Below are 27,297 nucleotides of genomic sequence, written 5' to 3'. Positions count from 1 at the left end.
AGAGCCACCAAGTATTAACAACCTTGGAAATTATGAAACGTGATTATTTAAGTTGGTAAACATCAATTTCTCAAACAAAATGAGTAGTTAATGAGATGCTTAATATGCCATATTGTTTTATCAGCATCTCATAAACATGCAAAACCATTTGTCAGTATCAAAAGACAATTGTCCTATGCCTACTCAGAAGCTTGGTTCACACAGGGACCCACGAGGCTGTTTCCTGTACAATAAATGTATTTTAAAAGAATAATTTGCCTAAAAATGTAATTTAGCTGGCATTTGATTCACCCTAAGGCCATCCAAACTGTAGGCGGGGCTAATTTTGTAGAAATTAGAGAAATTTAGCATTACATCACTTGCTCACCAAGTGCATTTCAGCAAAATTTAGTTTTTTTTTGGGTGAACTATTCTTTTAAATTGACTCTCAGATACACGCATCTTGCTCAGTGAATATACTTCAGTGTTCTTAGGCAATACGAATTTAAAAGAAACAAAAAAAAAACAGTGTGCGAGAAAGGAAAGAAGGAGAAAATAAAAAGAAAGACAACAACACATGAAACTACGCTCTTTTGCACGCTCCGGCCTTCTTTTTGCGCATGAAGTAGTGCTTTTTGAACTCGTAATAGGAGTTGTACTGGTGCCTGGACTGCAGGAAGTCAAACCTTTAAGGTGCTAGGACGACACACACCATCACACATGAGAGAGGATTATAGTTATTACATATTTACAGTGATCTAACAGGAGTGGTGAGACCTTCGTCTCTGAAGGGTGGCTGTTAACGAGCCAAAGCAAAAATTGCTTACCGCGGGTCATTCTTGGCACGCACGGCTGCTCTCGAAATTTCACCCCGTTTCTGGCCACATAGCTCAGCTAGTTTGTCAATGACCAGGCGGATGTCAGGAGGCGGGGGGAATGAGGATGGCTGCGACAGGGGGAGCAGCCGCCGGCACCGTCGGTGCAACGGTGGTTTGAGTAGGTCGAGAACGACTGGACCAAAAAGAAAAATAAAGAAAAATATAGGATTTTTGAAAATGTCAAGTTCTGCAGAAAGCAAAGACAGTATGGTGGCACACCTGGAAGTTGGAGTGGGGCAGCAGGAGTGGAATGTGAGAGCGGAGCAGGACGACGCAGGAGCTGACACCGTGACTTGGACCTGCAGCAGGGGCTGATGGGATTGCAGCCGCAGGATCCAACAGAAGGTGTAAGCTGCCATTGTGGAGTAGGAGGAGACCCGATGCAGGGAGGAGTCCGGCATCATGCCATGGGATTCGAGGTGTAAAATTCGCTTGTCCTCAATCCCAGGAGGCGTCGTGGCAAGGCAGTATGTTGCCGTCCGGGCGCATACATTAGCCATAGTTCATTGCTGCCACCTTAGTTGTGTGAAATAAACCACCACACACAAAAAAAAACACACACACAGAGAGTTACTAAATCAGATGCACACCACACAGGTACTTGAAACTGGTATCACAATATAAAAATTTTTTTTTTTAAATGTCACCCATCTTTGTCACCCAAAAAAAAAAAAAACATTAAAAAAAAAAATGATATTGTGAAAATACTGTGAAAAATTAACTTGTTTCTTATTTCAAAACATTTCGAAAAATGTACAGCTTAAAGATGAATTTTCAGCAACCATAACCCCAGTCTTCATGGTCACATGATCCTTTCAGAATCACTCTAATAAACATAAAAAAAAAAAAACTTGCTGCTTATGTTTTGTGGAAAACATGGAGATTTTTTTTTTCTGGGTTTGTGTCATGAATAAAAAGTTAGAAAGAGCTGAATTTACTTGAAACAGAAATCCTTTTGGAACATTATATATCTTTACTGTCTACTTTTTATCAGTTTAATGCATTTTTTGCTAAAATAAAATATTAATTTCGTTTAAAAAAATATAGATTGGTAGTGAATTTATTTAACAATTTTTATAAATATAATTATGTTTTGTCATGTCAGACTGGCTCATTTTAATAATTCTGAGTCAAAAACCCTTTTTCTTCTTCTGCCCCCATTTGAAAATGTAAGGCAGAGCTTCATTCATTCAAGTTTTTACTTAATATATTTTTGCCGACATTTTGTCGAGCTCTGCATTAAACATCATCAAAAGCTTTTGGTTGGTTTTATTTTTTCTGCTTTGTTTAAACAGCTGGGAGAGTACACTGAAGAACTGTTGCACGCATTAATTAAGAAGGACAAATAATCTACATTTGGATCACTGTCCGCATAATTCAATTTCCTTTTCAAGTAGAAGATAAAAAGCCAGCTGTGGAAAAAAAAAAATTGCAATTTGTTTTGTTCTGCTCCACACACAAATAATTAGATCAAATTGTCCTCCATGTTGATGATGGCAAGCATGTAAAGACATACAGTTCTTGTGAAAAACATTAATATAAAGACTAATTACAGTCAAGCACTGCTCCTCCCTTCAGTCAGCTGTTACAATGGCAAAAAGAAGCATTAAACAAAGCAGCTTACTAGGAAACCAAAAGCAAACAGAGCCGTGAGTTCAAGCTCTGTTCTATTATGCAAATACAGACAAATATCTGTTACATGCATTTTTTTTTTTTTTACGGTTTAAAGGTTGAGATGAACCTGCAGCACTCTGACAATGACGAAACACCTACAAAAAGAAAAACAATAAAGAAATTTAAAAGCTAGGGGAAATTAACTTTTTTTTTTTTGCAATGCCAAAACTGCGGGGTACTTTTGAAAGACAGGGCTGGTTCAGGACCTAGAAGAGACCAATAGTCCTGTTCGTTTTTGGCAGAGTTTAGCATTCTGTCTGACTGCAGCCACACATCAAAGAGAGCTGAAGAGGAAGGGAGGGGGAGGAGGGAGGAGAGGGAATGGCAGGATCTGGATACATTTACGGTCATGACTGACTGGGGATGTGTTAATGGGCATGTGAGTGTTGGGAGAAAAAGAGAGGGGAGAGAGAGTTGAACGTGCGTTTGGTGGAAAAAAAAACAAAAATTATATATATATATATATATATATATAACTATATATAGCATATATATATATATTTATATATAAATATATATATATATATATATATATAATGCAGAAAAATATTAAAACATTACATTTAACTATAATATTTATTTTAAATATACTATTACATAAAAATATATTAAGACCATAAAACATTTAAATACAAATAAATTTTGGAAGTTTTTGGATGTGGAAGTCACAGTTTACATCACAATTCCCTGCAATTAGAATCTAATAATCCGAATGGATGATAATGAAATAATTTTTTGACAGGCCGCGTTAACATCGGAGCCCATCCTTATGTGTTTAACCATATAACTGATTTCATTGCCATCCCTGCTCAATAAAACCCCCTGCAGAATTCACATATCTCATAAACTTTTTGGGTCCTTACTCCACCCTCCTCGCTTAGCAGGCTTCATTTTCATGATTGGATATCTAATCGTTTATGACGTCTTTCTTATATCCCTGTGGAGATAAAAGATGGCAGAGAGCTGTGGAAGATCTGGATCGAACGAGCGTATGTGCTGCTGGATTGACACGAGCGCTATTTAAGAAAGATTAGTCTGAAGAATCCAGAGACACTCCTCAATTCCTCAGGTAACACGTCTCAAACGTAAACCAATATTTAATGCTTAATCACGCAAATAATTGTCTGTGATGTGACTTCTCTCTCAAGGAATTACGGTGTGAAACTTACAACACACCTCAAACTGGCTTAAAAGAGCTGTACCCCACTATTATACTGAGACTGGAACGAAGCATGACAATGTCATAGAACAGGTTCAACTGGACAAGAGCTAATTGGCGTAGAAAGGTTAATGGACAAGAGCTAATGGAGTGGGAGTCACAAGAAATGAAACAATTTTATTTATGAGATTTGTAAAATTTGGCAATGATTTATTAAAATATATACATAAAAAAAATAATTCTCAAATGCATTGTTCATTTGAACTTCTATTCAAGAATCCTGAAAAAAAAGTATAGTTTCCAAAACAATATTAAGCAGCGCAACTGTTAAACACAGATTATATTAATTTCTGAGCATCAAATCAGGCATATAAACAATGATTCTGAAGGATCACATGACACTGAAGACTTGGCAATAATAACTGCTAAAATTCACAAGAATAATTACATTTTAAGATAAATTCAGATAAGAAACAATTCGTTTTTAATTGTAATCGTCTCCCTTATTGATTTCTCAACAGTATACTGTTTCTACTAATTTTTGATCAAATAAATGCAGCACTTCTTTAAAAAAAAATTCTTCAAAAACAAATCTTACAGACTCCAAATGTTTTAAACAATAGTGTATACATACAAAGAGTATGGTAATGAGTAACTTCATTCAAAACCCATTTCAACTGATTCAATGAGAGAGTCATCCGTTTTTGGACCTAGTGAGTTTATCTTTGACTTGTGATGTGGTCTGATGCGTTTAACGAGGAACTGGCTCCGAAGAGTCATTCAACTGTAAGATACCCCAACCCAGCCAAACAATTTCTGCTTGCTGTACAGTAACACTGTCAGTGTAGGTTCATTAAGAGGTGTTCGTATAACAATAATACATTAACTCAATATGCAATTCCTACAGACACGGTTCTAACCACACCAATCATGCCTCATTAAACTAAACAGATAACTTCATTCCTACTGGGATTGCAGTTTTGGCAGCAGCTTAGTATAGTAACTGAGCAGTTTGTTCAAGGGTCCCATCTCTCCCCACTGTCACATATTTATCCAACTGCATTAGTCAATGGTTTCTGATACGGATGCGGATTCGACCGAGGTCTACTGAACCCTGATGAAAACTAAGTGTAAGACTGTAACTGTTCTAACGTGACTTTGAAATGCGAACAGAACGGCACTGCTCTTTTCCGCAGAAGAGCAACGTTTTACTGGAGTTTTGGGCGGAGGGCGATGGTCGCCATGGCTGTGGTGGTGTGGGTTCCCGGGGAGTGACTTACAGGCATTCCTCGTTCGCAGCTGCATCCCCTCGAGCATTCTGGGATGAAGGAGCAGAACAGCGTGAGTGACGCAATAAATCTAGAGTGCTGCTTAGCTATGGGACTGTAAATGAGGTCTTTCCATATAAAGGCATGACCCGGGTGTGTCTACTAGCCATTGCTATGTCTTCTCAAGCCCGCTGAGTGTGCACTTCACATGAGCCCCCATGTGCATCCTGCCGCCAGTAACCAAAGAAATCTGCTTTCATAAAGACCTTTTTGTGCTTTCTGGTCGTACCACATGGTTGGATCTCAGGCTGGGTTTGTAATCTATTCTTTACAACCAGTTTAAAAATTTATCAAGAAGGGGTAACGAAATTCAAACTTGACTCAGGCAGAGAGGGAACAAAGTTTAACCGTACTGTCAAATTTTGCGCCAAGCGTCCCTCAAAGACCCAAATACACAGCAAACCCTCAGATACAAGCCAATGGCCTTGGGAAAATAACCCTCACATTTGGATAGAGATTTTATAGGATGACTGTGGTTAAGCCTACAGAACCCCTTTGTCATGCTGTTAATCCTAGAAAATACACATTTGCAGTTCAAAGTAGCTTTTCTTTTGAGAAACTGGCCCACTGAAGCGCCTTCGGGCAGTGTAATCCTGTGGCACTCACTTCCCTCAAGAAACCAGTAGAGCTCCTCCAGTGAGGCTAATTGAGACAAATCAGCAGTCCCAGCTTGAGTGTCTCACCAGTTAAGTGCTAAATTCTCTATTTCCAATAAAAGGCGAACTGTTTGTTCCCCACAGTACCTTAAATCCTTGCGAGTTAAAGTAAGAGTACCAGCTAACAGAAAATGGAAGTTTTAGCACCATGGGATTCTGGAGGACAAAAACCTGTTATTCTCTTAGGTCAAAATAAATCTGCTGGCACTTGCCATCATAACTTTGGATGGGCAGTTCCAAGTGTTTTATTTATTTTTTTTTTCTGTATGAACAAGTGCAAGGATAAAGCTCTGAATACGTAGAAGGGCAATCAATAAATCAATAATTATGCATTTTTGTCATAAATCGGTCCTAAGGTCCTCTTACTTATTATCAGTTCACACTTAGAACTGCCCCAGACAAATAATAGAAAGAAAGAATGCAAGTCGAAAGAACGAAAGAAAAGAAAAGAAAGAAATCAGAAAGAAAGAAAAAAAAAGAAAGAGAAAGAAGTACTTAAGTACTTAAAATTACATAAACTATGCTGAAAATAACTAAAGCCAAATGTAAAAAAAAAAAAAAAAATGTAACTTAAATAAAAAAAATAAGGAAAAGATGTTGTTGATGGACTAATTTGAGCACTGGTTCACCACTGAATTCAAGCACACATCGAACATGTCTGTGATTGGCTATGGTGTTCAACAGCTGGAAAAAATCAGAGAATGTAGTGAGAATCAGTCAAGTACTGAAAGAAAAACTGCCTTTTACATTGTAAAGTTGTTGAATTAGACACTGACTAAAGATAAGGAGGGCACGATGGCAGTCTGCCCACTTTAGTACTTAATTAAATGAACTTTACTTGCATTGAAGGGTCAGCTTCATTGCCATGTACACTCAAGGACACCCTGAAAATCAATCATCCTAAAAATAATTCAATGATTTGCCACAGTCTTTAAAGAGCTGGAATTGTAGTCCTCACCCACTTCCTTAAAAGGCTCTTCTCAAGAGGACATATGTCTTTGTTCATCAGCATGAGACACGCCAAGAACGACTGACCTCTGAATCCAAAAAAGACAAACAGAACTCCATCATGCTACAGTTTCAGATCGTGTCAAGCTTTATGGTGCATTTTAAGTTTCAGCTCCCTGCAAATGTCAGGCCCATTTATGTTCGCCATGTGTTAAAACACAATTCTGTTCTTTCTGCAGAGCAGCCAAAATGATTAACGGTACACGACGCAGGTGAAATATTATAAAGCATGTCATAAAAGTGCATACAGAAATTTCCATGAATAAGTTAGCTGAGTAAAGGAAAAAAAAATTCTCTAAGTATGCACATTGTGCCTGAACTTGAAAGGGTGTTTTTTTTTTCAGTTACTAATCATATTATTATAATTTTTTCATAACCAAGTCATGTTAATTATTGTCATAGCTTTAATTATTATTGTTGTTATTCACCGAGCTAGGCACAATTTGCATGATATGCATGGTTTTTGGATTTTTTGAACTTCTTTATTATTGTGATTATTAGTGTACTTTATTATTGCGCTGGTCTGACCTGTGCTTTTTCTGAGCACCGCATACACCCGAAGCGCACACGCTAAAGTCTGTCAAACAGTCGCTGACTATTGAACTAAGTTATCTTTTGCGCTAATACTGTCAAAACACACAAGGTTTACATGTAGATGCAGTTGGTTAGGTCTAAAATTAAAGTATATCTAGTTGAGAGAAAAACATATGTGCCTGTATATTAGATGCGTGCAGGTCTTAAAGGGACAGTAGACCTATTAAAAAATGTGACTTGTCATTAAAGGGATAGATCACCCTAAAATTTCATTTGTCATTATTTACTCACGGTCATGTTGTCCCAAACCTGTATTAATTTCTTTCTTGTGCTGAACACAAAAAAAGATATTCTGAAGAATGTGGGTAACTAAACAGTTGCTGGTCCACATTGAATTTGATAGTAGCAAAAAATACTGTGGACCAGCAACTGTTTGGTTTTCCACGTTCCTCAAAATAGCATTTATGTTCAGAAGAAGAAAAACTCATTCAGGTTTTTAAAACAACTTTTGAGTGAGTAATGGTGGTATAAAAAATAAAACACCCATGACATAATTGACAGAATTTTTCACTTTGTATTTTGGGTGAACTATTTCTTTAACGTTAATGGAAAACAACAAAACACAGAGACAATTTACTCGCTGCTCTTGACTGATCAAGAAATTTAGGAAGGAATCAGTTTATATAGTGTTTTATTTTTATATTTGTTCATTCAATTTCTTGGATGCTCCTGCTAAATACACCTATTGTACCTGAAATTAAAGCACTGTTTGTTTTATTTGTATATTTTGTGTAGTTGTAATGTGTATCTTTGTCATTCTTTTATCTTTGTTATTAAAAAATAAGAACAAAGATTTTTATCTTTGCCCTCATTGGCCTAAATATCTGCCATTCTTTTTCTTTTTTTTTTTTTGGTACCTTAAAAGGATTTGGCTTTATAATAGAGAAATTAGTTTGTAGCTGTAATGCTCAGACAACTTGCAAAATAGTAAAACCAACATGACAAAGAATCGTGATAAAATCATGAATCGTGATATTTCTATAAAAAAAAAAAACGTGATGATATTTTGACATTTTTTCCATATTGCCCAACCCTAATTATTATTATTTTATTATTATTATTATTATTATTATTATGTGCACCCATGTGCACATGCTGCACAAAATAAAAACAAAACAAACAAAGAAATATCAATCATCATCATCATGATTCTGATTTTATATTTTATCAAACTGTGCATCTTTTGAGTCGCTCTTCTAGCTTTCTAAATGTTGCTCCAGGACCTTTTTTAAACCATATAGATCACATGTTGATTTTTGCCCATTATACTCACGGTCAGATGAATATTCTGTCTGCGTGGTTATTGCCGGCAACTGATGCTCTTCCTCTGCTTTGGTCGCCATTGCTGCAGCACCATTATTCTCCTGCTGGACTTTTCGAACGAGCGCAGCCAGCGGGTGATCTGGATCAATGACCTGCAGAGGCTATAACACATGAAAACATAAGGTCAATGGGCTGTGCAATACTTCCTTCAGTATATATATCCCACCCACAAAACATGTGTAAAGCTGTTTAAACAAAACAGATTCATGTGCTTGTAAAAACACCATATGAAAGAAATAAGTCAATTAATCAGGTTTTAAATCTACACAGAGCTTTGTGTGGCCCCTTAGAAGTAATTCATTGCAGCACACTGTTTAGTAGTTTTTTTCAAATGGCTCTGTGGCAGATCCTTCCAAGCTTCACGCAGAGTGTTTGGCTGCGTTTAGGTCTTTCCCTTGTCCATGTGATCAGACAGAGCTCCAATTGTGTGTGAGGTAGCCAGTATAACACTGTAAGAATCAGATGTCTGACATATTGGGACGTCTATGTGAAAAAGATTTTTAGTGTGTGCTCTATTTTCTTCTGTGTTTTTTGTGACTGTGTGTGTCTCTATGTTTTTTATAGTTTTTTGTGTTGTCTTTCATCTTCTGCTTGGTGCCGTCCTGCATGAAAAAGGTTTTCTTTTCTCTAAACCCTGTTAGACCACTTTGGTTTTCGATGGACGTGCTGGAACATGCACTTTACTGGATTCCCTTCTGTCCCCTAAGGAGGTGACCTTTTAAGTACCGTTCACCAGACGCAGCTTTTTCAGTCTTCCAGTGCATTTTCTGTCTAGTCTCTACAAATGTAGGTATTATGACGCCATGCCTTTAAAATCCAATATGCTGGACTGTTGCTTACTGAATGACAAACTTTTATTTTAGGATACAACATAAGGGTGAGGACATGATGACGGAATTTTCATTTTTGGATGACAAGCTTTTGCAGCTGAAGCTGAAGTACTGCTTTTCACCACCAGGTGTGCAATATTTCAAGTAAGAGCTCTTGAATATTCATCACATCAGCAGAAATCATTCATCAAGGGCTCATATTTCAAGCTTAATTGAATGAACCCTTTGGGCAAAAAGGTCTACCCTAAGGGTATGAATCTGGCTTCATACCTTACATTTCCATTCATACAGACTAAAGAAAATGTATGAGAAAGGACAAAAGTATTCATATGAAAATCTTTATAGGACCAAGCTCTAAATCAGTAAAAGGAATAAAGCAACAGTTTGTTGATCTTGTGTTTTTATGTATGCTTTACAAACCTAAACATCTGCTTTTTTTTGATATATTGAACATTCACATTGCAATCTCTGATTATTTAAATATGTCAAGGAAGTCATTTAGCTGGCTAATATAAATGAGGTCTTGTGGAAACTGCGAAAATGATTTGTGATAGCCTTCAGTAATTTCTTATTTAAAAATGGGTGAAAATTGTTCTGAACACCTGTAAAAACACACAAAATTATAAACAAACAACCATATGCCATAATATTTCCAGCAAGTCTGTTTATGAATTTATATTTGTTATGGATTTTTATTTTATTTGTATTTTTTATTGTTAATTTAATGTTATTAATGTATGTTATATATGTTTTTTTTAAAATAATTACATTATGATACAACTTTTATATTATAATTATTCTATATATTACAATTGATTACATCACATAGATAACTTTCAAATTTTTATGAAAAATACATATATACAGTATTTCTTAGAAAAACAATGGTTACAATGCTGCATTAATATGCTACAATGTTATGGAAAATATTTTAATCAGTTTCAATGAGATAGATATTTATATATAAAAGCAGCACAAGTCCCAAAATCTAAACTACTAGCCTGACCGACCAAAAAAAAAAAAATAATAACAATAAAAGATAAGATTTTATTATGTTTTTTCACATTGATTCAGGTACTTTTAAATGCCCCTGCCAAAATGCAAAACTTGATAAAGCTGCCTGTGTCATTTAAAAATGCATGAATGGTTATTTGAGCTGCTATTAAGTTATCAATCCACCATAACATGTGGAGGGCATAAATCCTGTTCTCTGGAAGAACTAGAACACACAGGTTGACTAAGCTACAGAAAAACATGACACGCAGAGGGATCTCAAGCGCAAGACCTGAGATGAATGTTCAACAGTCACTCTTCCTTTAGCATCAGAAAACTTAGTCTAATAATTTCTGACAATTCTGGCAGTATTTGACTGTAATAACCACGAATTAGCTCCTTTAAATAAATCAGATGAGTCTTGCAAATAATCGTAATTTTACTAATATTATAAAGTTCATGATTGAAACGCAAACTTTATATGTCAAGGCGAGAGCTGAAGACATCTATTAAGAAGCCAAAACAGATAACATTAGCTTATTTTACAAGCTTTTATCTCTAATGTATCTCTGTGACACTCCAAAAATGACAGAGCAAGTAAGATTTAAGATTTAGAATTTAGTTTGTTGGATGAATAAATGATATATATATATGTTTGATACTTCATATTCTTATTCGAACAAATATATAAAAAGGGAACACTCTGATGTCAGATGCTTTCATATCAGGCCCAGTTCTGCCAAGAAATATAACAACTTAAGAGCAATTTGACATTGATTTTAAAATGTATCGCTTTTGTACACTTATCCATCTAAAAAAAAAAAAATAAAGTATGTTTAAGCACAGTATGCATAGCAGGGGGGTAAATTACATGTCATTGCTCTTTTAGCTATTAAGACATATGATTAAAAAATGTGATTCAGGGTACACGGTACATAATCACAGCCTGAAAACCATCAAAAGTGCATATTATTATTCCTAAGCAGCATGGGGTATGTTTGAAGCCATACCTTCATTATTTCCTCCAGACGAGAGCTCCTCTTGGATGCAAACAAACTTGGGTGCAGGTAGTTTCCTTCCCCATCATCATCATCGTCATCGTCATTAGAATCGTCTGACTTTGATTCTGTTTCAAAAGGGGCAATTGACTGGATTGTTAACTGACTTCAGCAGAGCTCCTCCATTTCTGTTTATTAATTTACAACTGTCAATACTTGATTTTGATTCAATTCAACTTGTTAAACTACTACTCCAGTCTTCAGTGTCACATGATCCTTCAGAAATCATTCTAATATGCGGATTTGGTGCTCAAATTCTTATTATCTTCTTATTATCAATGTTAAAAACGGTTGTGCTTGCTTAACACTTCTGAGGAAACGGTGATACTTTTTTCAGCATTTATTAGATTATTTTTTTGTAAGAATGTGAATGTCTTTGGGAGCAGTCATGACGTAACAGTTGTAACCCAAAGGTCGCGGGTTCGAGTCTCAATACTGGCAGGAAAGACAGTCCCAGGCTGGCAACAAAAAATGCCTGCCTACTCACTGCTGTGTGTGTGCACTTGGATAGCACAAATTCCGAGTATGGGACACCATACTTGGCTACACGGCACATCACTTTACGTTGACATTTTCGATAAATTGAATGACTCTTTGCTAAATAAAAGTATTCATTTCATTTCATCTAGCAAATTGTATTATGAAAAGTGGGTGTTCTATACCATGAATTTACAATTTACAATAATCAAAGATCAATTAAAGTCAAGCTGAAGAGCATCCTATGATTTTCTAGAATAGCATTCGCCCCGAAATAAACTTTTTTGGTTTGAAATGGTGCGCACAAATGAATTGCGGGGAAATAAAGGTGGCCAAAATTTTATGTCAAATTAATAAACTGTAACACGTGAAAAGATTACCCTGTTGTTGGTCCTGCTTGCCCTCTGATGCTGGTGTGTATCTCCCCTCCTTCATAGCTCGTAAAATATGTTTGTAGTAAGGGTTCAGGTAGTGGTCGAACCGCAAGAAATCAAACTGGGAGTTCCCAGCCTGCTTTGCATTCAGCACAATTTCAAATTGAGCCCCCTGCTTGCATACAAAGATGGCGGTGCGCTCAATAATAGCGTGCGTATTGGTGGTCGCAGGGCTGAAATAGATGGCAAAGAAACAGGGGTAAACAAGACTGAAATTCTGATTAAGCTTATAAGAGAATATGCCATTTTAAAAAATAAAGATTAGAAAATTTGTATAGGGAAAAATGGGTATAGAACATTTATCATCAATGACTCCGGGTACAGGATTTTCTAGCTATTGCAGTTCACACACAAACAATTTATGTGTGAGTGTGGGCTGGCGCGCCATGAATCTAACCAGGGATGTCATTTATTCATTTCTAGCTACACATGCAGATTTAAAATAGTCACACATCTTTCAAGCTGCAGACAAAATCATATTCATGTGCTGAGCTGATTTATGGCCATGCCCTATTTTAAATGACAAATGGCACCAATAGCGCTCCAAATGACACACATCCTTCATTAGACGGAAGCATGAATATTGTATGAGAAGAACTTTTCGAAGGGCTGCGCTTTAGCTCCAATGTCCAGGTAAACAGAGAATCTATTGCTTTCAAAGCCCCAGAGACCAAGAGAGTCAAATAATGACTTGCTAATTTGAAGATAAACAACCCAACGTTTGTCTTCAAAATCGGATTCTTTTGTTGCTTCAAGCTATGTGCTGTACAATAAGCAAGGTAATCAGAGCAGCTGAAGATTAATAATTCACAAGGCTCCTTCAAAGAACTTCTCAGACTCGAAACTAATTGGGGTTTCCAAGCCTGAGAAACTGAAGGTTTCAACTAATTCTCCAACCTTGAGACAAATATCACTCCCTCCACCAAAAAAAAGTGCTGGTTGGGGTATGTGGCAAGTGGCTCACTGGATGATGAAGTATTTACATTGCTATATTTCCAGTAGGCCTTGGTGGGAAAGCACTGACAAATCCCCGGTTTAAGAGGATAAAGGAGGAGCATCGAGACTCCTGAGCTTTTAGAGAAGTATAATTTGGTGGGATCAACGTGCTTTCAGCTACAGGCACTGTAAAAATGATCAGTGATTGTGTGGCTCCCAAACGAGGAATCCTGTGGAGATAAATGCCCATGTCTGGTTTGTATAGATTGATGTTTACATCCCACCGTGTGCACTCTGGTTACACAAAGGAAGATCTTTATATCTAGATCAATATAAGTCAGAATTTTGTGTATAGAAGAGAACAGGGATTTGGTTTTTACTTTTGACACAGTGTTATATGACCTCTTGCAGAGTGCAAATCAACAATCTTTCCGGATTAAGTTATGAGTAGGGATATGCCGGTATGCATGTGTCTTGGATGCGGAATTGCTAATGTTAACAGTTTAACAAAGTCTGTCAACGGTCTTTCGGTATTATCACGGTATGGAAATTAAGTTTTAAAAAAAAGTGGTCATAATACAGTATTTTCACAGGTTAAATAACTTTTTTTCTTATAACAAAAATACTGAACATTAGAATACAATAAAATCACATGAGCAATAAATTAAAAAGTTTAAAATTTTACAGTTACACCTTAAAAATCAACGGATGACCCATAGGTATACCTTTAATGAATCAAGACCTCATTGTTAACCCTTAGTCTATGCATTAACACTTTCACAATCTAGGACAATGTAGTCCAGATTAAAATGGAAAAAACATTATGGAAACAGAAAAAGTTACTAATCTTTGTTAGAAAAAATTTACAAGGTCTTAGTCAGTGTAGCTCATTCAATGTGAATGCTGCACACAAAGTTGCTCACGTTGGGTTCCTTAAATATTTAAGTTGATTGGAAGTATTCCTAAATGATTCTGAATGAATTTCAGAAGAATTTCTCATTGGCAGTTTGCCCACTATCACAAGCCCTAATGTGAAAGTGTTAATAACAATAAAGAATCAAACAACACTTTTACAATAATAGGAATGTTGTATTCCAGATTAAAGTGAAAAAAATAGGGATGGAAATATATAAAGATATTATTTTATATTATTGAAAATGTTTAGAAAGTAGCAGCTGGATTTTATATTTATCTGGTCATTCCCAGGGTAAGGGCGGCACTTTTCTGCAGTTTAGCGCCATCTGCTGTCCAGAGTGTGAATGTGCTTTAGCAAATTCAGCGCATCTCTCACGTGTTCCTCATAAGGCGATCTACATACTAACGGTGTTGTGCATTTTGATCCAGTTGATGGGAAAAGTATTCTTAAAATGCATTTCAAATTCTGAATTTATATAATTATTTTGTCGTGCATTATTGGAAGTGCCCACGTATAACCAATATCATTGCATATTCATTACGTGATATCGCATTACTGAATATTTTACTACTGGGCACAAGTCTAGTTATGAGTAACATGCTCAAAAATAGAATGCAATCAATTACGGATTCAATCAAAATATGCAGTTAATGGTGATACAAGTAGGGATGCACAATACTACTAAATGAATCAACACAAAAAGAGTTTTGCTATCACACACAAAATATTCATTTTTGAGTGAACACCCCCTTTAATTGAATCTTTTTTTGCCGATATTGGAATCAATAGTGTGTGCTGCAGTCTTTCCCAGATTCTTAGTCGTTCAGCCCTTAAAACTTAAAAGTTAATCTTCAAAAAAGGTGTTATAGTAATCTTTAGCAATTTCTCTAAATGAATATCCATTTGGGGCTCTTCAATATAATGCTGTGATGCCTAAATTCAATTTAGCTCATTTAAAAAAATGGGTTTTAGCTTAAAGTCTCCAAAAGAATCTTTAGCAAAATCTCCACAATGAATAGGCTTTTTCATGCTGTACGTTGTGACGCCTAATTCACTTATAGCATTAAAAAATGATTGATTTTAGTTTTTAGTGCATTATTTTAATTTATTTAGACAAAATAGTATTGAATCCATAGAAGCCATTGGCCATTTATTTATTAAAGGCTATAAAATGAAAAAAAATTACTGTTTTATGTGTATCGACCAGACTTTTACAACTGGTGCATCTCTAAGTGAAATTGTGTAAAATATACTTTATAATCTGCTCACCAGCTCAACATCGGAAGGGATGAGGAGGCCAGGGGGCGCCACAAATGGCTCCTCACTCTCTTCCTCCTGCTGTTCTTGATCTGAGAGAAGAGCAAAGGTGGGAATAACAGAATGAGCAAACAATATCAGATCAGCAAGGCAAAAGAATCACAAAGAAGCAGAGTTTCTGGAGCAGGAAGAGAATCACACACACACACACACACACCCCAATGCAACTATGAAGCTTTTTTTAACTAAGGGCACTTTAAAAGAACCGGAGGCACTTTAGATTTCATTTATAAGTTACTACAACTTTCTGAGAGACCACAAGCCCCGTCAGCTCTGTTTACTACTGCTGCTGCCTCTATGCACCCTTCCACCCTCTGCCTGCACGAATTGGCCAAGACAGTGACAAGCAAATTAAAATTTTATGCTGAATTCAGTGTGAAGGGAAATGGGGGCAGAAGATGGAAACACATTGCTGGTGCATTAGTGTCCAACGATATTTGGGAAATAATGAAATCTAGTAGTTACAAAGTGCCACATTAGTTGCTCTATTAAATCTCTCTATTTTTTTTTTACATTGATTGTTACAAAAGACAACCTAGCAATCTAATCATCTCACATAGTCTCAGAAAGCTCTGAGTAAATGGCATAAGGTCTGATCCTAACTAAAGACTATTTTGGCCCACTTAGAGCCACACGCTTAGATTCAATGAGATCATCAGAATGGCATCTAAATGGTTTGTTTTGTTTTTATGTTTATGTTTATACAACAAAAATAGACTGGCAATAAAACATGGCATTTGGTTGTAATATAACAATTAATTTACAACAAAACATCACTTTTTTATTTTTTGTCAAATAAAATGTTCCACAACAGAACTGTATAAATGAAAACAAATCATAACATATTGGTTATAATGATATTCCTTAATATTATTATTACTACTTTAAGAAGTACATTCAGTACACACCAGTAATATATTTATGTCATAATTTCTTCAACCATACTTTTATTTTGGTGGTTTGTCACAAAGATCTTTGAGTTTCAGTGTGTATTTAACTGCAGTTTTCCTGAAATTAAGTGGTGAAAAGCTTGTGAAGTAGGTGAAAGACTGGTTAAAGCCCAACCGATATATTGTTTTGCCGATTTTACTGGCCGATATGAGCCTGTCACAGATATATCAGTAATGGCAAATATGCTGATACCGACACCTAGGGCTGAAGGGATCCCCCGAATTTGGTGGAGATCCGATGCTGTGTTCGCGAGATAGTGACACCAGCCAACACTTTCACTTCAGTAAGGAGGTCTCTTGTTCAGGAAGCCGCATTCAAGTGTTGTCTTATTCGACCGTAAGTGTCCTGCGAAGTGGACTTAACATGATATTCCGCCATGATTCCAGTTCCAAGTGAATGTTCACGTTACATTCAAAGGGCATTAAAGTGCGCGAGACATGTATTTAAATTTTTTTTATTAACAGAGGTATATTATTTCACACTTCTCTATTAAGTTTCATCTGTGTGAAGACAGTAGCCCAAATCCGTGAATGAATGTTCCGAAGTGAAATAAACTTCAACAGAATAAAGTTAAATGGAATTGAATAAAAGTTGAATAAACATTAACTTCAACTTTACTGTTCAGTGCACTGATGTCAGACTCATTTTGGATAATATTTGGATTGGTTTAATTACCACATTGAGTGATCATTGCAAAAAAAACAGAATTGTTTGTGTGTATACTTATCCTTATATATATATATCATTATATATATAGTTATATATATATATATACTGGTTTTTCGTTCCCCTCCTTGTACTGTATATAGGTGATATCTGTGCAGAACATATATATATATATATATATATATTCTGTTTATGTATATAATGTATTCTATATACAGTATAGTACCAGACAAACGAATGGGAAAGTGTCCTAACTTTTGACTGGTACTGTACTATAATATACACAAAAAATATCGCCGAATATATCGGTATCGGCCCACCGATTTTTTTTTTTTTTAACAAAATTTATGACTTCATCACAGTCACAGTAAGAAAAAGACATCACTGCTACTAGTTGACTGTGTGTGTGTGTGTGTGTGTGTGTGTGTGTGTGTGTGTGTGTGTGTGTGTAATAAATCAGTGGATAAAGACTTTGCGCCGTGGGCCAAGTCTTGTTATCTGCAGAGTGCTGTTGTGAGCAGGTGTGAATGAGTAGTACAAAAGCATGTGGGGTGATTACTGTTTGTTTTAGAAACTCATTTGTCACCAAATTTCTGCTTGAGACAAGCTCTGGGGACTCAAACTAATTCCAGGCTCCTGTATTTATAAAGCAATCAGCCATGGAGTGTGATGTTTTTGCTAAAACCCTATAGTGGTGCACCGCTGGAGCTTGCTGGTCATTAATAGTGCCTGCTTCGCTCAGTCTTTAAAGGGGTCATATGATGCGATTTCAAATTTTCCATTCTCTTTGGAGTGTTACAAGCTCCAAATGCCGCCCAGATGTTCACGCAAAGAAAGAAGGCATGCTTTTTATTCTTGTTGTAGTATTGTTGTTGCCGCCGCCAGGTCGTATAGACACTGTGTGTTTCACTGTAATAGCGAAAGTACTTTGTTTGACCTTCCAAAGAGGACATATCCGCTTCGTCATGCCTGAAGCTGATCCGTGCTGGTCGCTAAGGAAATACATCAACTTTGTACTGTGGTTCGCCAAATCGGCTTTCACCGTGGACGAAGCGGCGTCCAGCCAGGGGTCACACATGTAGTTGCTGCAAGCCCAAGGTGGTTTCTTTAAGACCATTCGCCTGCCGCACCGTTCTCAAGCCGCCCGCCTCTGCTCACTCTAGACCGATGTTGTATATAGGCTGTGTGTTTCGTTGTGAAAGCGAAACCTCTGCTTACTCAAGCCTTCCTCCTCTGACTCTAGGTCGTTGTTTTGACTTCCAAAAGAAAACACGACTAGAAATCATGTTTATATCATGTTTATAATGGGTTTTATGTTTTTGTCTCGTCACTCTGGCCGTACAAGGCTTCACAATATGTTAAGAGGCGTAACATTTCCGTCTCAATCTTGAGGCATTCGGCCAATGACAACGCGCTGGATAGCTGGCCAATTAGAGCACACCTTGCTTTTCAGAGAGACGAGCATTGTGAAAATCGTCGCGTTTCAGAAGGCGGGCATAGAGGAGAAACAATAATGTACAGTATGTGGAAAATAATGTGTTTTTTTAACCTTAAATCGCATAAACACATTTCATTACACCAAATACACAAAATAGTGTTCTTTTTAGCAGCATCATATGACCCCTTTAAAAATCTTTGAGCTTTTCAGTGCCTTGAGGCTCAAAAATTATACTTATTTGACCTAAGGGAAATGGCCTCTTTTCATCCCCAAGGCATTTTGAAGTTCTTAGGCTAAAGCACGCACAGAAACTTGTCTCATAACCCAAATCTCCTCAGGCAGACTTACAAGCAGCATTTCAAAGTAAGTGCGTGGGTTTTGAAGTGTGTGGTTACTAGACTTTTACAGATCCCACCTGCTTCTTTGTTGGCCTCATCTTCCTCAGTGGGCTGGGAGGGATCATAGTAGTCAGCGCTGTAACGGAAGGCCACAGCATTGTAGGTGCCTTCATCTGCCAAGGCTTCGCTCAGCCTTTTATACTCCTCCTCTGCAAACAGAAAAAAAAAGATTTACAGGGGAAAGTCGTAGCATAAAAACTTAATTTCTAAATTAACTGCAGTGCTTATTGTCCTCCAAAATTCCCTTTCGATTTTTCTCCACAATTTTACAGCTGTTGGATTAATGGATTTATGTTAGAAAATATAATGGTTGTTTTAAAACTGATCCAACTAACAATAAAAGGGCTAATAAAAAAAAAAAACTGATTAAACAAATTATTACTGAACTAACCTAATTCAAATAGATATGGCAAATTTTTCAAAATATTTTTTCTATTCTTAGGTAAGGTTTCTATTTTTGTTTTATACACCATTCAAAAGTTTGGTCAGATTTTTAATGTTTTTGAAAGTCTCTTACATTCACCAAGGCTGCACTGATTTGATCAAACACACAAAAAACAGTAATATTGAGAAAAATTATTAAAATTTAAAATAACCATTTTCTGTTTAAATATATTTTAAAAAGTAAGTTATTCCTGTGATGGCAAAGCTGAATTTTCAGCAGCCATTACTCCAGTTTCAGTGTCACATGATCCTTTAGAAATCATTCTAATATGTTCATTTGATGGTCAAGTAACATTTCTCATTAATTATTATTATTATTATTATTATTATTATTATCAATTTCTGAAAACCATCATATCTTTTGTAACACACACACACACACATTATATTTTTATATTATTCATTAAAAATACTACTACTACTACTACTACTAATAATAATATTAAATAATAAATGTGATTGTTTAAACAAAGTGATAGTTTTCTGTAATAGTTTAATTATGTTATTGTTTTTTCAAACTTGTGTTGTTTAAAACCTTTTACGGAAGATAAATTTCTTACATTTTATATGTAATATTGTATGTTGAATTAAATCATATTTTTCTTTCTAAAGTTACTTTTGTGATATCTACTTGTAATCACATTTTTTTTTTTCTTCTCCTGTAACACAATAACGGTTTTAAATGATCTTTAGTGGTATTTTTCTTCTCCTGTAACACAATAACGGTTAATTAAATAAATTAACCACCACAAATAAAATAATTAATGGACAAAAAATGGTAATTGACTGACAACATATCTACACATATATATCAACACACACATATAGATACATATACATATACATACATATAGATAGCATATCAATTCCTGGGTGCAAAGCCATCACTACAATACTTACATTTCTCTTACTTACATCTAGATCATCTATAACAAAAATGAAAACAAGGTATGTGCTGACGACATCGCCAAAGCTAATCTGTTATGGCATTTCATTTTTTCACAACCCAACACTAAAACAGTAACCTTGAACCTAGTTATCTAAAACTGCAAATACGGTCTAATTTTAGTTTATCTTTGCCAAAGCTGCAGACCCTCGTATATTCATACTAATCTGCACATCCAAACAGCCACAGAGTGTTCTCATCATTAACGATCTCACGACAGAATCACAGCTACTAAAACTGCAATAGAGCACAAGGACAGTCCAATATTAAACAATCACAGAATGCTTTATTACAGTTTATAGGATGTTAATGTAGATAAAACAGATTGATCCACAAGTTTATTGAGGATAGGTCTGACACCCCTCAAGGGCATCATAAATCCACATGGTGACTACAGAGATAATGACTATGGCGTACTGACAGTGATAATTTTCTCCATTTGATTCATCAGAATAGTCTGAAGACTAAGAAGTCACAAAACAACATTCTGAAAATGTTTAAAAACATTCCAAACAAGATGAAACTGAGATAAAACCCAATAGTTTCAGCTCTAAAAAGTGATTTGAATGAGCCATGATTGATGCCCTTAATATCAGGTCAGTCATTACATAAATGTGCCTCACTGAATTAAGCGGTTTAATTGATGGGTGTAGTCAAGGGACGAACTTGATTCTGAACAGCGTTCTTGAACATAAACATTCCAGAACAACTTTTAAACCACACAATAACCACATCTAACATAGTACTAGCTAGCCAGTCTGGTGACCTTGTATAACCCGACAACAACACTTTCACATTCTTTGGACTTAACTTATTTGATTTATACCAAAACAAACTCAGCCATGTCAGTTTTATGCTCTTCACAGTGTACAAAACAAGCATAGGTACCTTTTCCTATTCTGGAAATCTAATACAATCAAAAGGATATTAGGGGAAAGCACTTAAAGCCTGACTGCACCAGTCTAAAGTCGATAACCATGAAAAGCAGTTTACTGAAGAGCTCTGGTTGTCCATCTAAGCGAAACAAGCTAGATGAATTATTTCCAACTGAAAAGGTCAGTTTTTTTTCCTGTGAATGCCACTATGAAAGGGGCCTCTTCATGCTTTTCTACTTTGTTATATACAGTATATGCCTCCCAATGGAAACAATCTCTCACAGGGACAAGAAAGACATGTTGTGGTTTCAGAATATGTTTTCTATGGTTAATAAAATAAGTTTATAGTTTGAAAAGTCTAAAACCATCAGTGAAAATGCTTCTATTTTACTTTTTTTTTTTAATTAAATAGGTTAACAGAACCTTGGCAAAAAAAAAAAGTTTATAGTTCATGAATTCATAGAAAAAAAAAATTTTTTTGCCATTGTGTTATCAGTATTTCAGTCTTTCATATTTTATTTATATTTCAGAATTTTTTTATTTTATTTATAAAAAGTATTTATAAGAAATTATATATAGAAGAAGAAGTATTTTATTTTATATTAGTTATAGGTATTTTTTTTTTTGTTGACAAAAAAACAAACTGAAAAAGTAGGATTTGTATTAGGGCCAAGCAATAATAAAAAAAATAAAAACCATCTCGAGATTAAAGTCATTTATATTGCGAGAATTACAATCTTGAGAATAAACTCATTAAATATCGAGAAAAAAGTCGTTGTGTTTCGAGATTAAACTCGTTAAATTTCGAGAGAAAAAGTCGAAATACAATCTTGAGAATAAACTCATTAAATATCGAGAATAAAGTCGTTGTGTTTCGAGAAAAAAAACTTGTTAAATTTCGAGAAAAAAAGTTGAAATACAATCTTGAGAATAAACTCATTACATTACATGCCATTAATGGCAATGCCCTACGGTTTTAATTTATCATAGCTGTCCAAGTGCCAGAGTGCATTTGGGTGAAGCCAGCGATAACCTTGCATTTGTCCTCTGGTTGTCATTTCATGTTGGACAAAAGCGAGTAGCCTATATCGCGCAAATTGGACTGATTTTTTCTTCTAAAAAGACCTAGCCGCTTACAAATTCTCTTTAAAGTTCGTATGCTAATTATTATTCTGTCATAATTAGCTAAAGTTGATAGTATTTCTTTGTTACTGAAAGAAAGTCTAAAATATAGCTTGACTAAGTGATCCAACTCTGCCATGTCCTCTATCAGTAGGCTATAGGCTATACAATGAAACACGACTTGATTCTCGTTATTCTCTACATTTCATTTCGACTTTTTTTTCTCGAAACACAACGACTTTATTCTCGAAATTTAATGAGTTTATTCTCAAGATTGTATTTCGACTTTTTTTCTCGAAATTTAATGACTTAATCTCAAAACACAACGACTTTATTCTCGATATTTAATGAGTTTATTCTCAAGATTGTAATTATTTCGACGAGTTTTTTTTCTCGAAATTTAATGAGTTTAATCTCGCAATATATTTGACTTTTAATCTCGAGATGGTTTTATTTTTTTATTATTGCTTGGCCCTAATCCTCTTCCATCAGAAAAATGTGCTTTTTTTCTCGTGACAAATGACTTAAGAAAAATTAATTAAAGTATTGCCTGGCCCTAATCCTCTTCCGTAGAAAAATGTGCATCGTGACAAAAAAAAATTAAAAAGCACTGGTATATAAAAAGAGAAAAATTAAAATTACTTCATGAAAATATATCTGAAAAAAAAAAAATGTTTTAAATAAAGTTAGTAAATAATTTATGTTGCACCCAAACATATCCTAAACCAGCAAAAAATAAAACACATCCCACTTGAGTCGAGAGTAAAAATGACAACAACAAAAAAAGCCAAAATCAGCACTGCACTTGAGCTGACATGAGATTCGAATTTGAATAATGCATGAAGATTTACTGAGCTGAAAGATCAATGTGCATTTACCTTGCCTGGCCTCCTCTTCCAGCAGATCCGTGTGCATGGCCAGGTACCTCTCCTCATCACACAGAGCCTCTATCCTGGCCTCCTCCTCGGACAGCTGGTAATCGTGATTCCACGAGCCTGCGTCATATTCCGAAAGATCATGTAAATGACCGCGGCCATCGTACCTGCAATACGAATCACATGGTTAAAGGCGAGAGGAAATTAACATCGGATTACATACAAGAAATACTCACCACACTGAAGAACCCTAAAAGTAAAGCCAATTTATATTCACATATATGCTTTTGTTTCAAAATGCTACTTCGCTTACAAGATTTGCATGAGGAGGTGTGAGAACTGATCAATGCCTGGGCGGCAAAAAGCAGACGGCCTTTGTGGTGCGCTCCAGATGGTATACGTAGCAAGAGGTGAGTGTACTTGCATGATATACTTACTAAATCCATCTAATTCTTCACTAAAACCATAAAAAGACGCAACAGGCCTGAGTAAAGATCGAATAAAAAAACAAATAAAAAAAACGCAAACAACAACTCTCCTCTTACCTTACATGGTTCAACAAACAATTCCAACTTTTTGAGACAACTGCCTTCATCATTCCTACATTTACTGTAAAAGAAGTACATCCACACAAGCCCGAGTACATAAATACCTATCCGTAAGAACCCATATGGAGGAAATTTTCCTGCGCTCGCTCCTGTATTCCACTTCTCAGTTCCAGTTTCTTCGGCAAAAGAGAGAAGTGGGCGATGAGGTGGCAATCGGGGCCTGGCGGGACCCCTTAGCCTTAATTGCTGAGGAAATAAGTTCTGCATTACGTGATAGAGAGACACACACATACACATTGGAAACAAGAAAACAGATCCATGCAGATTAAGGTGGCTCAATGCAACCCCCTGCCTTTCAACACACTCCTGGCTCGTTACCAATTTTCACAATTTTTTAAAAGGACTGCAGCTGAACTGGAAAAAGTGTGGAGTGAGAGAGAACACACACAAGGAACGCAACATTCGACTGACTAGGTGTTAGAAGTGCTTTCCTGCAAAAGAACAATGTTAGACTTGGGATCTACAGTATGCAGAAAGACAAAATTCATATAATGGGGTTCAAATCATATATCACTTCATATGAGAGAACCACCTTAATGCACGGACTAATTTACAGTGAATTTGCTGTGGTTTGCATTTAATCGAATAAATGCAACACAAATGTGACCACAGCAGATTCCCCAAGTACTAAGAAGCAGAGGCATCACATGACCAGTACATTAGGCCCATATTATGACTCATATTCACTTATTGTAACATTGTACAATAAATCTGTAATTCCTATTTATATATCAGTCATATTTATATTGATTTAGATTTTAAATTGTATTAAGCGAGGGCCAAGTGAGAAAGGACTCTGCTTTGGATTTCAAACATTCCTAACTTTACAAAAAAAAAAAAAAAAAAAAAAAAAAAAAATTCTTAAATCAGCCTAAGCTGTTTTGCTGGTCTCCTGAATGGTTTTAGAGGGGCCTGGGCACAGACTGGAAGACAAACTGAATATCAGCGTGGCCAGACTCCGAGACTAGCTTAAACCAGCTAAGACCAGCAAGCCACCTTAGGCTCATTTAAACTTATTGTTGAAACATTTGTCATCGCTGTCAATGCATTGAGCTTACAAATAATCACAATCCAAGCAAGTTATCTTAGATCTGTCAATGTCAGGTTTGTTTTATTCGCGTTTGGCCATGTAAACATCACACAATGCCATCAGCTCCTCCTGTGCTGCAAAACAACAAATACATCCAAGGTCCCTTTGGAAGACATTAAGTTGGTTAAGTAATAATTCCCATTAGGTTTGTTTAACCGACCTATCGATCATGATGTTCTTGTCCCCCATCCATGGGATAAGGTGTTTGCCCTGATCGTGGTAGATGGCCCTCTCATCGTCCCGGAACATCTTGCAGGCGTAGCCGAACACCAGCAGCTCCGCATACTTGCTGCTGTCGCTCTGCTCCTTAGTCGCTTTATTATGGTCCGTCTTGCTTCCCCCGCGCCGGTACATTCCAGAAAATATCCCCACAACACACGAAACAAGCGATAAACTGCTAGAAATGTATAACCATTTCTTTAAAGGTGGGAAAAGTGAAATCAAATATGTGTGCTAACAGCTACTCCAAAACATATCAACACACACTGAATCAAATATGGCGTGTTAAAGAACGTTGGGTTTCAGAATCGCATATTCGTTGCATTGTGTTTCGTTAAACTAAATGCGTTGCTGCTGTTTTAGTTTGGAAAAAATATATTTAAATATAATATGTGAGCTTTTATAGTATTTTAACATTTTTGGTATGCACTTAGACAGGAGAGATGGATACCATTATTATTATTCAAGACGAAAACGTCAACGTGAAAGTGTAAATGATAGCGCAGCTTTGACCGTGTTAAACCTATGTGTTAAACTTGTGCTGGACACAGAAACAAAGTCAGGGAAACAATAGACATTAATAAATAAATAAATAAACATTTAAACAATATTGTAAATAAAAATTTAACAGAAAGAAAGACACTCATGCATACGAGTCTGTTTTTAGTTACACATTGGAGGAGAAATGGGGTGCAGAACAGGGACATTTCCTTTTTTTTATGGTCAGTGAGAAGAGGTGCTAGAGTGCAAACTAAATTTTATATGAGTTGTTTTATTTTCTACGAAGCTTTAGTGGGGTTTGCAATTTAATTTAATTTTGTTTTGTTTTGTTTTGTTTTATTTTATTTTATTTTATTTTATTTTTTTGCAACAGTGACCAGTATAGGACACATCAGAATATAGCTAGTATAGTATAGTATAGTATAGTATAGTATAGTATAGTATAGTATAGCTAAATAACAACCCTGAGTTGCGTTATTTCTAGCAAGAAACAATTTTCTGGAAATAGTAAATAGTATATAGGTATAAGATAAGTCCAAGGAAGTTGTTGCTGTAGCTCTCTGATACTATGGCTAATTAGGTGTTCTTTATTAGTTTCTGGAGCACCAGTAGACCACTTTTTAATTTCACCTTATGCCTTTTATGTCACTTTAGGACTCTGAGAATTTTCTTAGGGTGTGTCAGTCTGTCAGTATTATCTTTATAATATTATAGATTTATTAATATTTTGAATTATATTTATTGCTAATTAAATTACTATTATATATTAATCCCAAATGTATATTTCAGATTTATATAAACCATGAGATATTTGAGATTTGTCAGATATTTGTCAGTGGCAACCAAAAGCATGTTACAAATGCTGTTAATAGAGCTTAATTTGATTTGGAACCACAACATTCCTTTAATAACATGATTTTTGAATGAGTCTATATTTATGTCTACAGACATGACACCTGTGAACATGCTTACCCGGACATATTACAGATCATGTAGCACATCTGAAATATTGGCTATATTTGTCATTTTTAAAGACACATTTTATTGTGAGTTCACATAATGTTAAGAGCTGGATCCCTAGCTGGGACAATTCTGTCTGGTACTGCAAATAATAATGATTTATGACAAATGCAGATCCATTTTAGTGGAGTAGAAACTAATTTCAGGTAAACAGTTGACATTCTGAAACTATCTGTAGATTATATTTTTGGATGATTTCCTTAATTAAAACTGAACAAACATAATTAGAAGAGTCTACATTCAAGCCAATATATCATATTTCTTTATTTATTTAGACACATAACCATGACACACAGACATCTGATATTTAAATTCCTCGTTGAACATAACCTGTATTATTGTTATTTATTTATTTGTTTATTCTATATATGTATTTAGTTATTTATTGTACTATAGAATGGTAGAAGAGGCCTGGTTTAACATAAAAAAAAAACTTCTTTTGAAAAGAAATGAACTTCTAGTTGTACTGGTCTTGTGGTTTCTTTTGTGTTACTTTGATTTGCCTTGATTTGTCATTTCTGTTAACTTGATTGTTTTTCAATACCTGTATTGTATTTCAGTCCTGTTTGTCGTGTGCTTTGTCA

General features: G+C 35.6%; 1 protein-coding gene and 1 long non-coding RNA gene across 2 annotated transcripts; both read right to left on the bottom strand.

The window, feature by feature from the left end:
* Nucleotides 1–597: 597 nt before the first annotated feature.
* LOC122144802 lies at nucleotides 598–844 on the bottom strand. The gene is made up of 2 exons (XR_006159842.1): nucleotides 807–844; nucleotides 598–665 (listed from the first exon to the last, which is right to left on the bottom strand). It is a non-coding gene; the product is annotated as an uncharacterized LOC122144802 (long non-coding RNA).
* A 1,736-nt stretch (nucleotides 845–2,580) lies between these two features.
* Nucleotides 2,581–25,492, bottom strand: LOC122134600 (splicing factor, suppressor of white-apricot homolog). The gene is made up of 8 exons (XM_042755982.1): nucleotides 25,134–25,492; nucleotides 23,279–23,442; nucleotides 19,031–19,162; nucleotides 15,513–15,592; nucleotides 12,338–12,563; nucleotides 11,433–11,548; nucleotides 8,537–8,700; nucleotides 2,581–2,626 (listed from the first exon to the last, which is right to left on the bottom strand). The coding sequence occupies exons 1-8, from the start codon at nucleotides 25,325–25,327 to the stop codon at nucleotides 2,581–2,583; spliced, it is 1,122 nt and encodes a 373-aa protein (XP_042611916.1). The 5' UTR covers nucleotides 25,328–25,492.
* Nucleotides 25,493–27,297: the final 1,805 nt, after the last annotated feature.

Source organism: Cyprinus carpio, unplaced genomic scaffold, assembly GCF_018340385.1.
Source record: "Cyprinus carpio isolate SPL01 unplaced genomic scaffold, ASM1834038v1 S000006762, whole genome shotgun sequence".
In the NCBI taxonomy this organism is placed as follows: Eukaryota; Metazoa; Chordata; class Actinopteri; order Cypriniformes; family Cyprinidae; genus Cyprinus; species Cyprinus carpio.
Note: the sequence above shows the minus strand (reverse complement) of the source record. Positions and strands in the feature narration are given on the sequence as shown.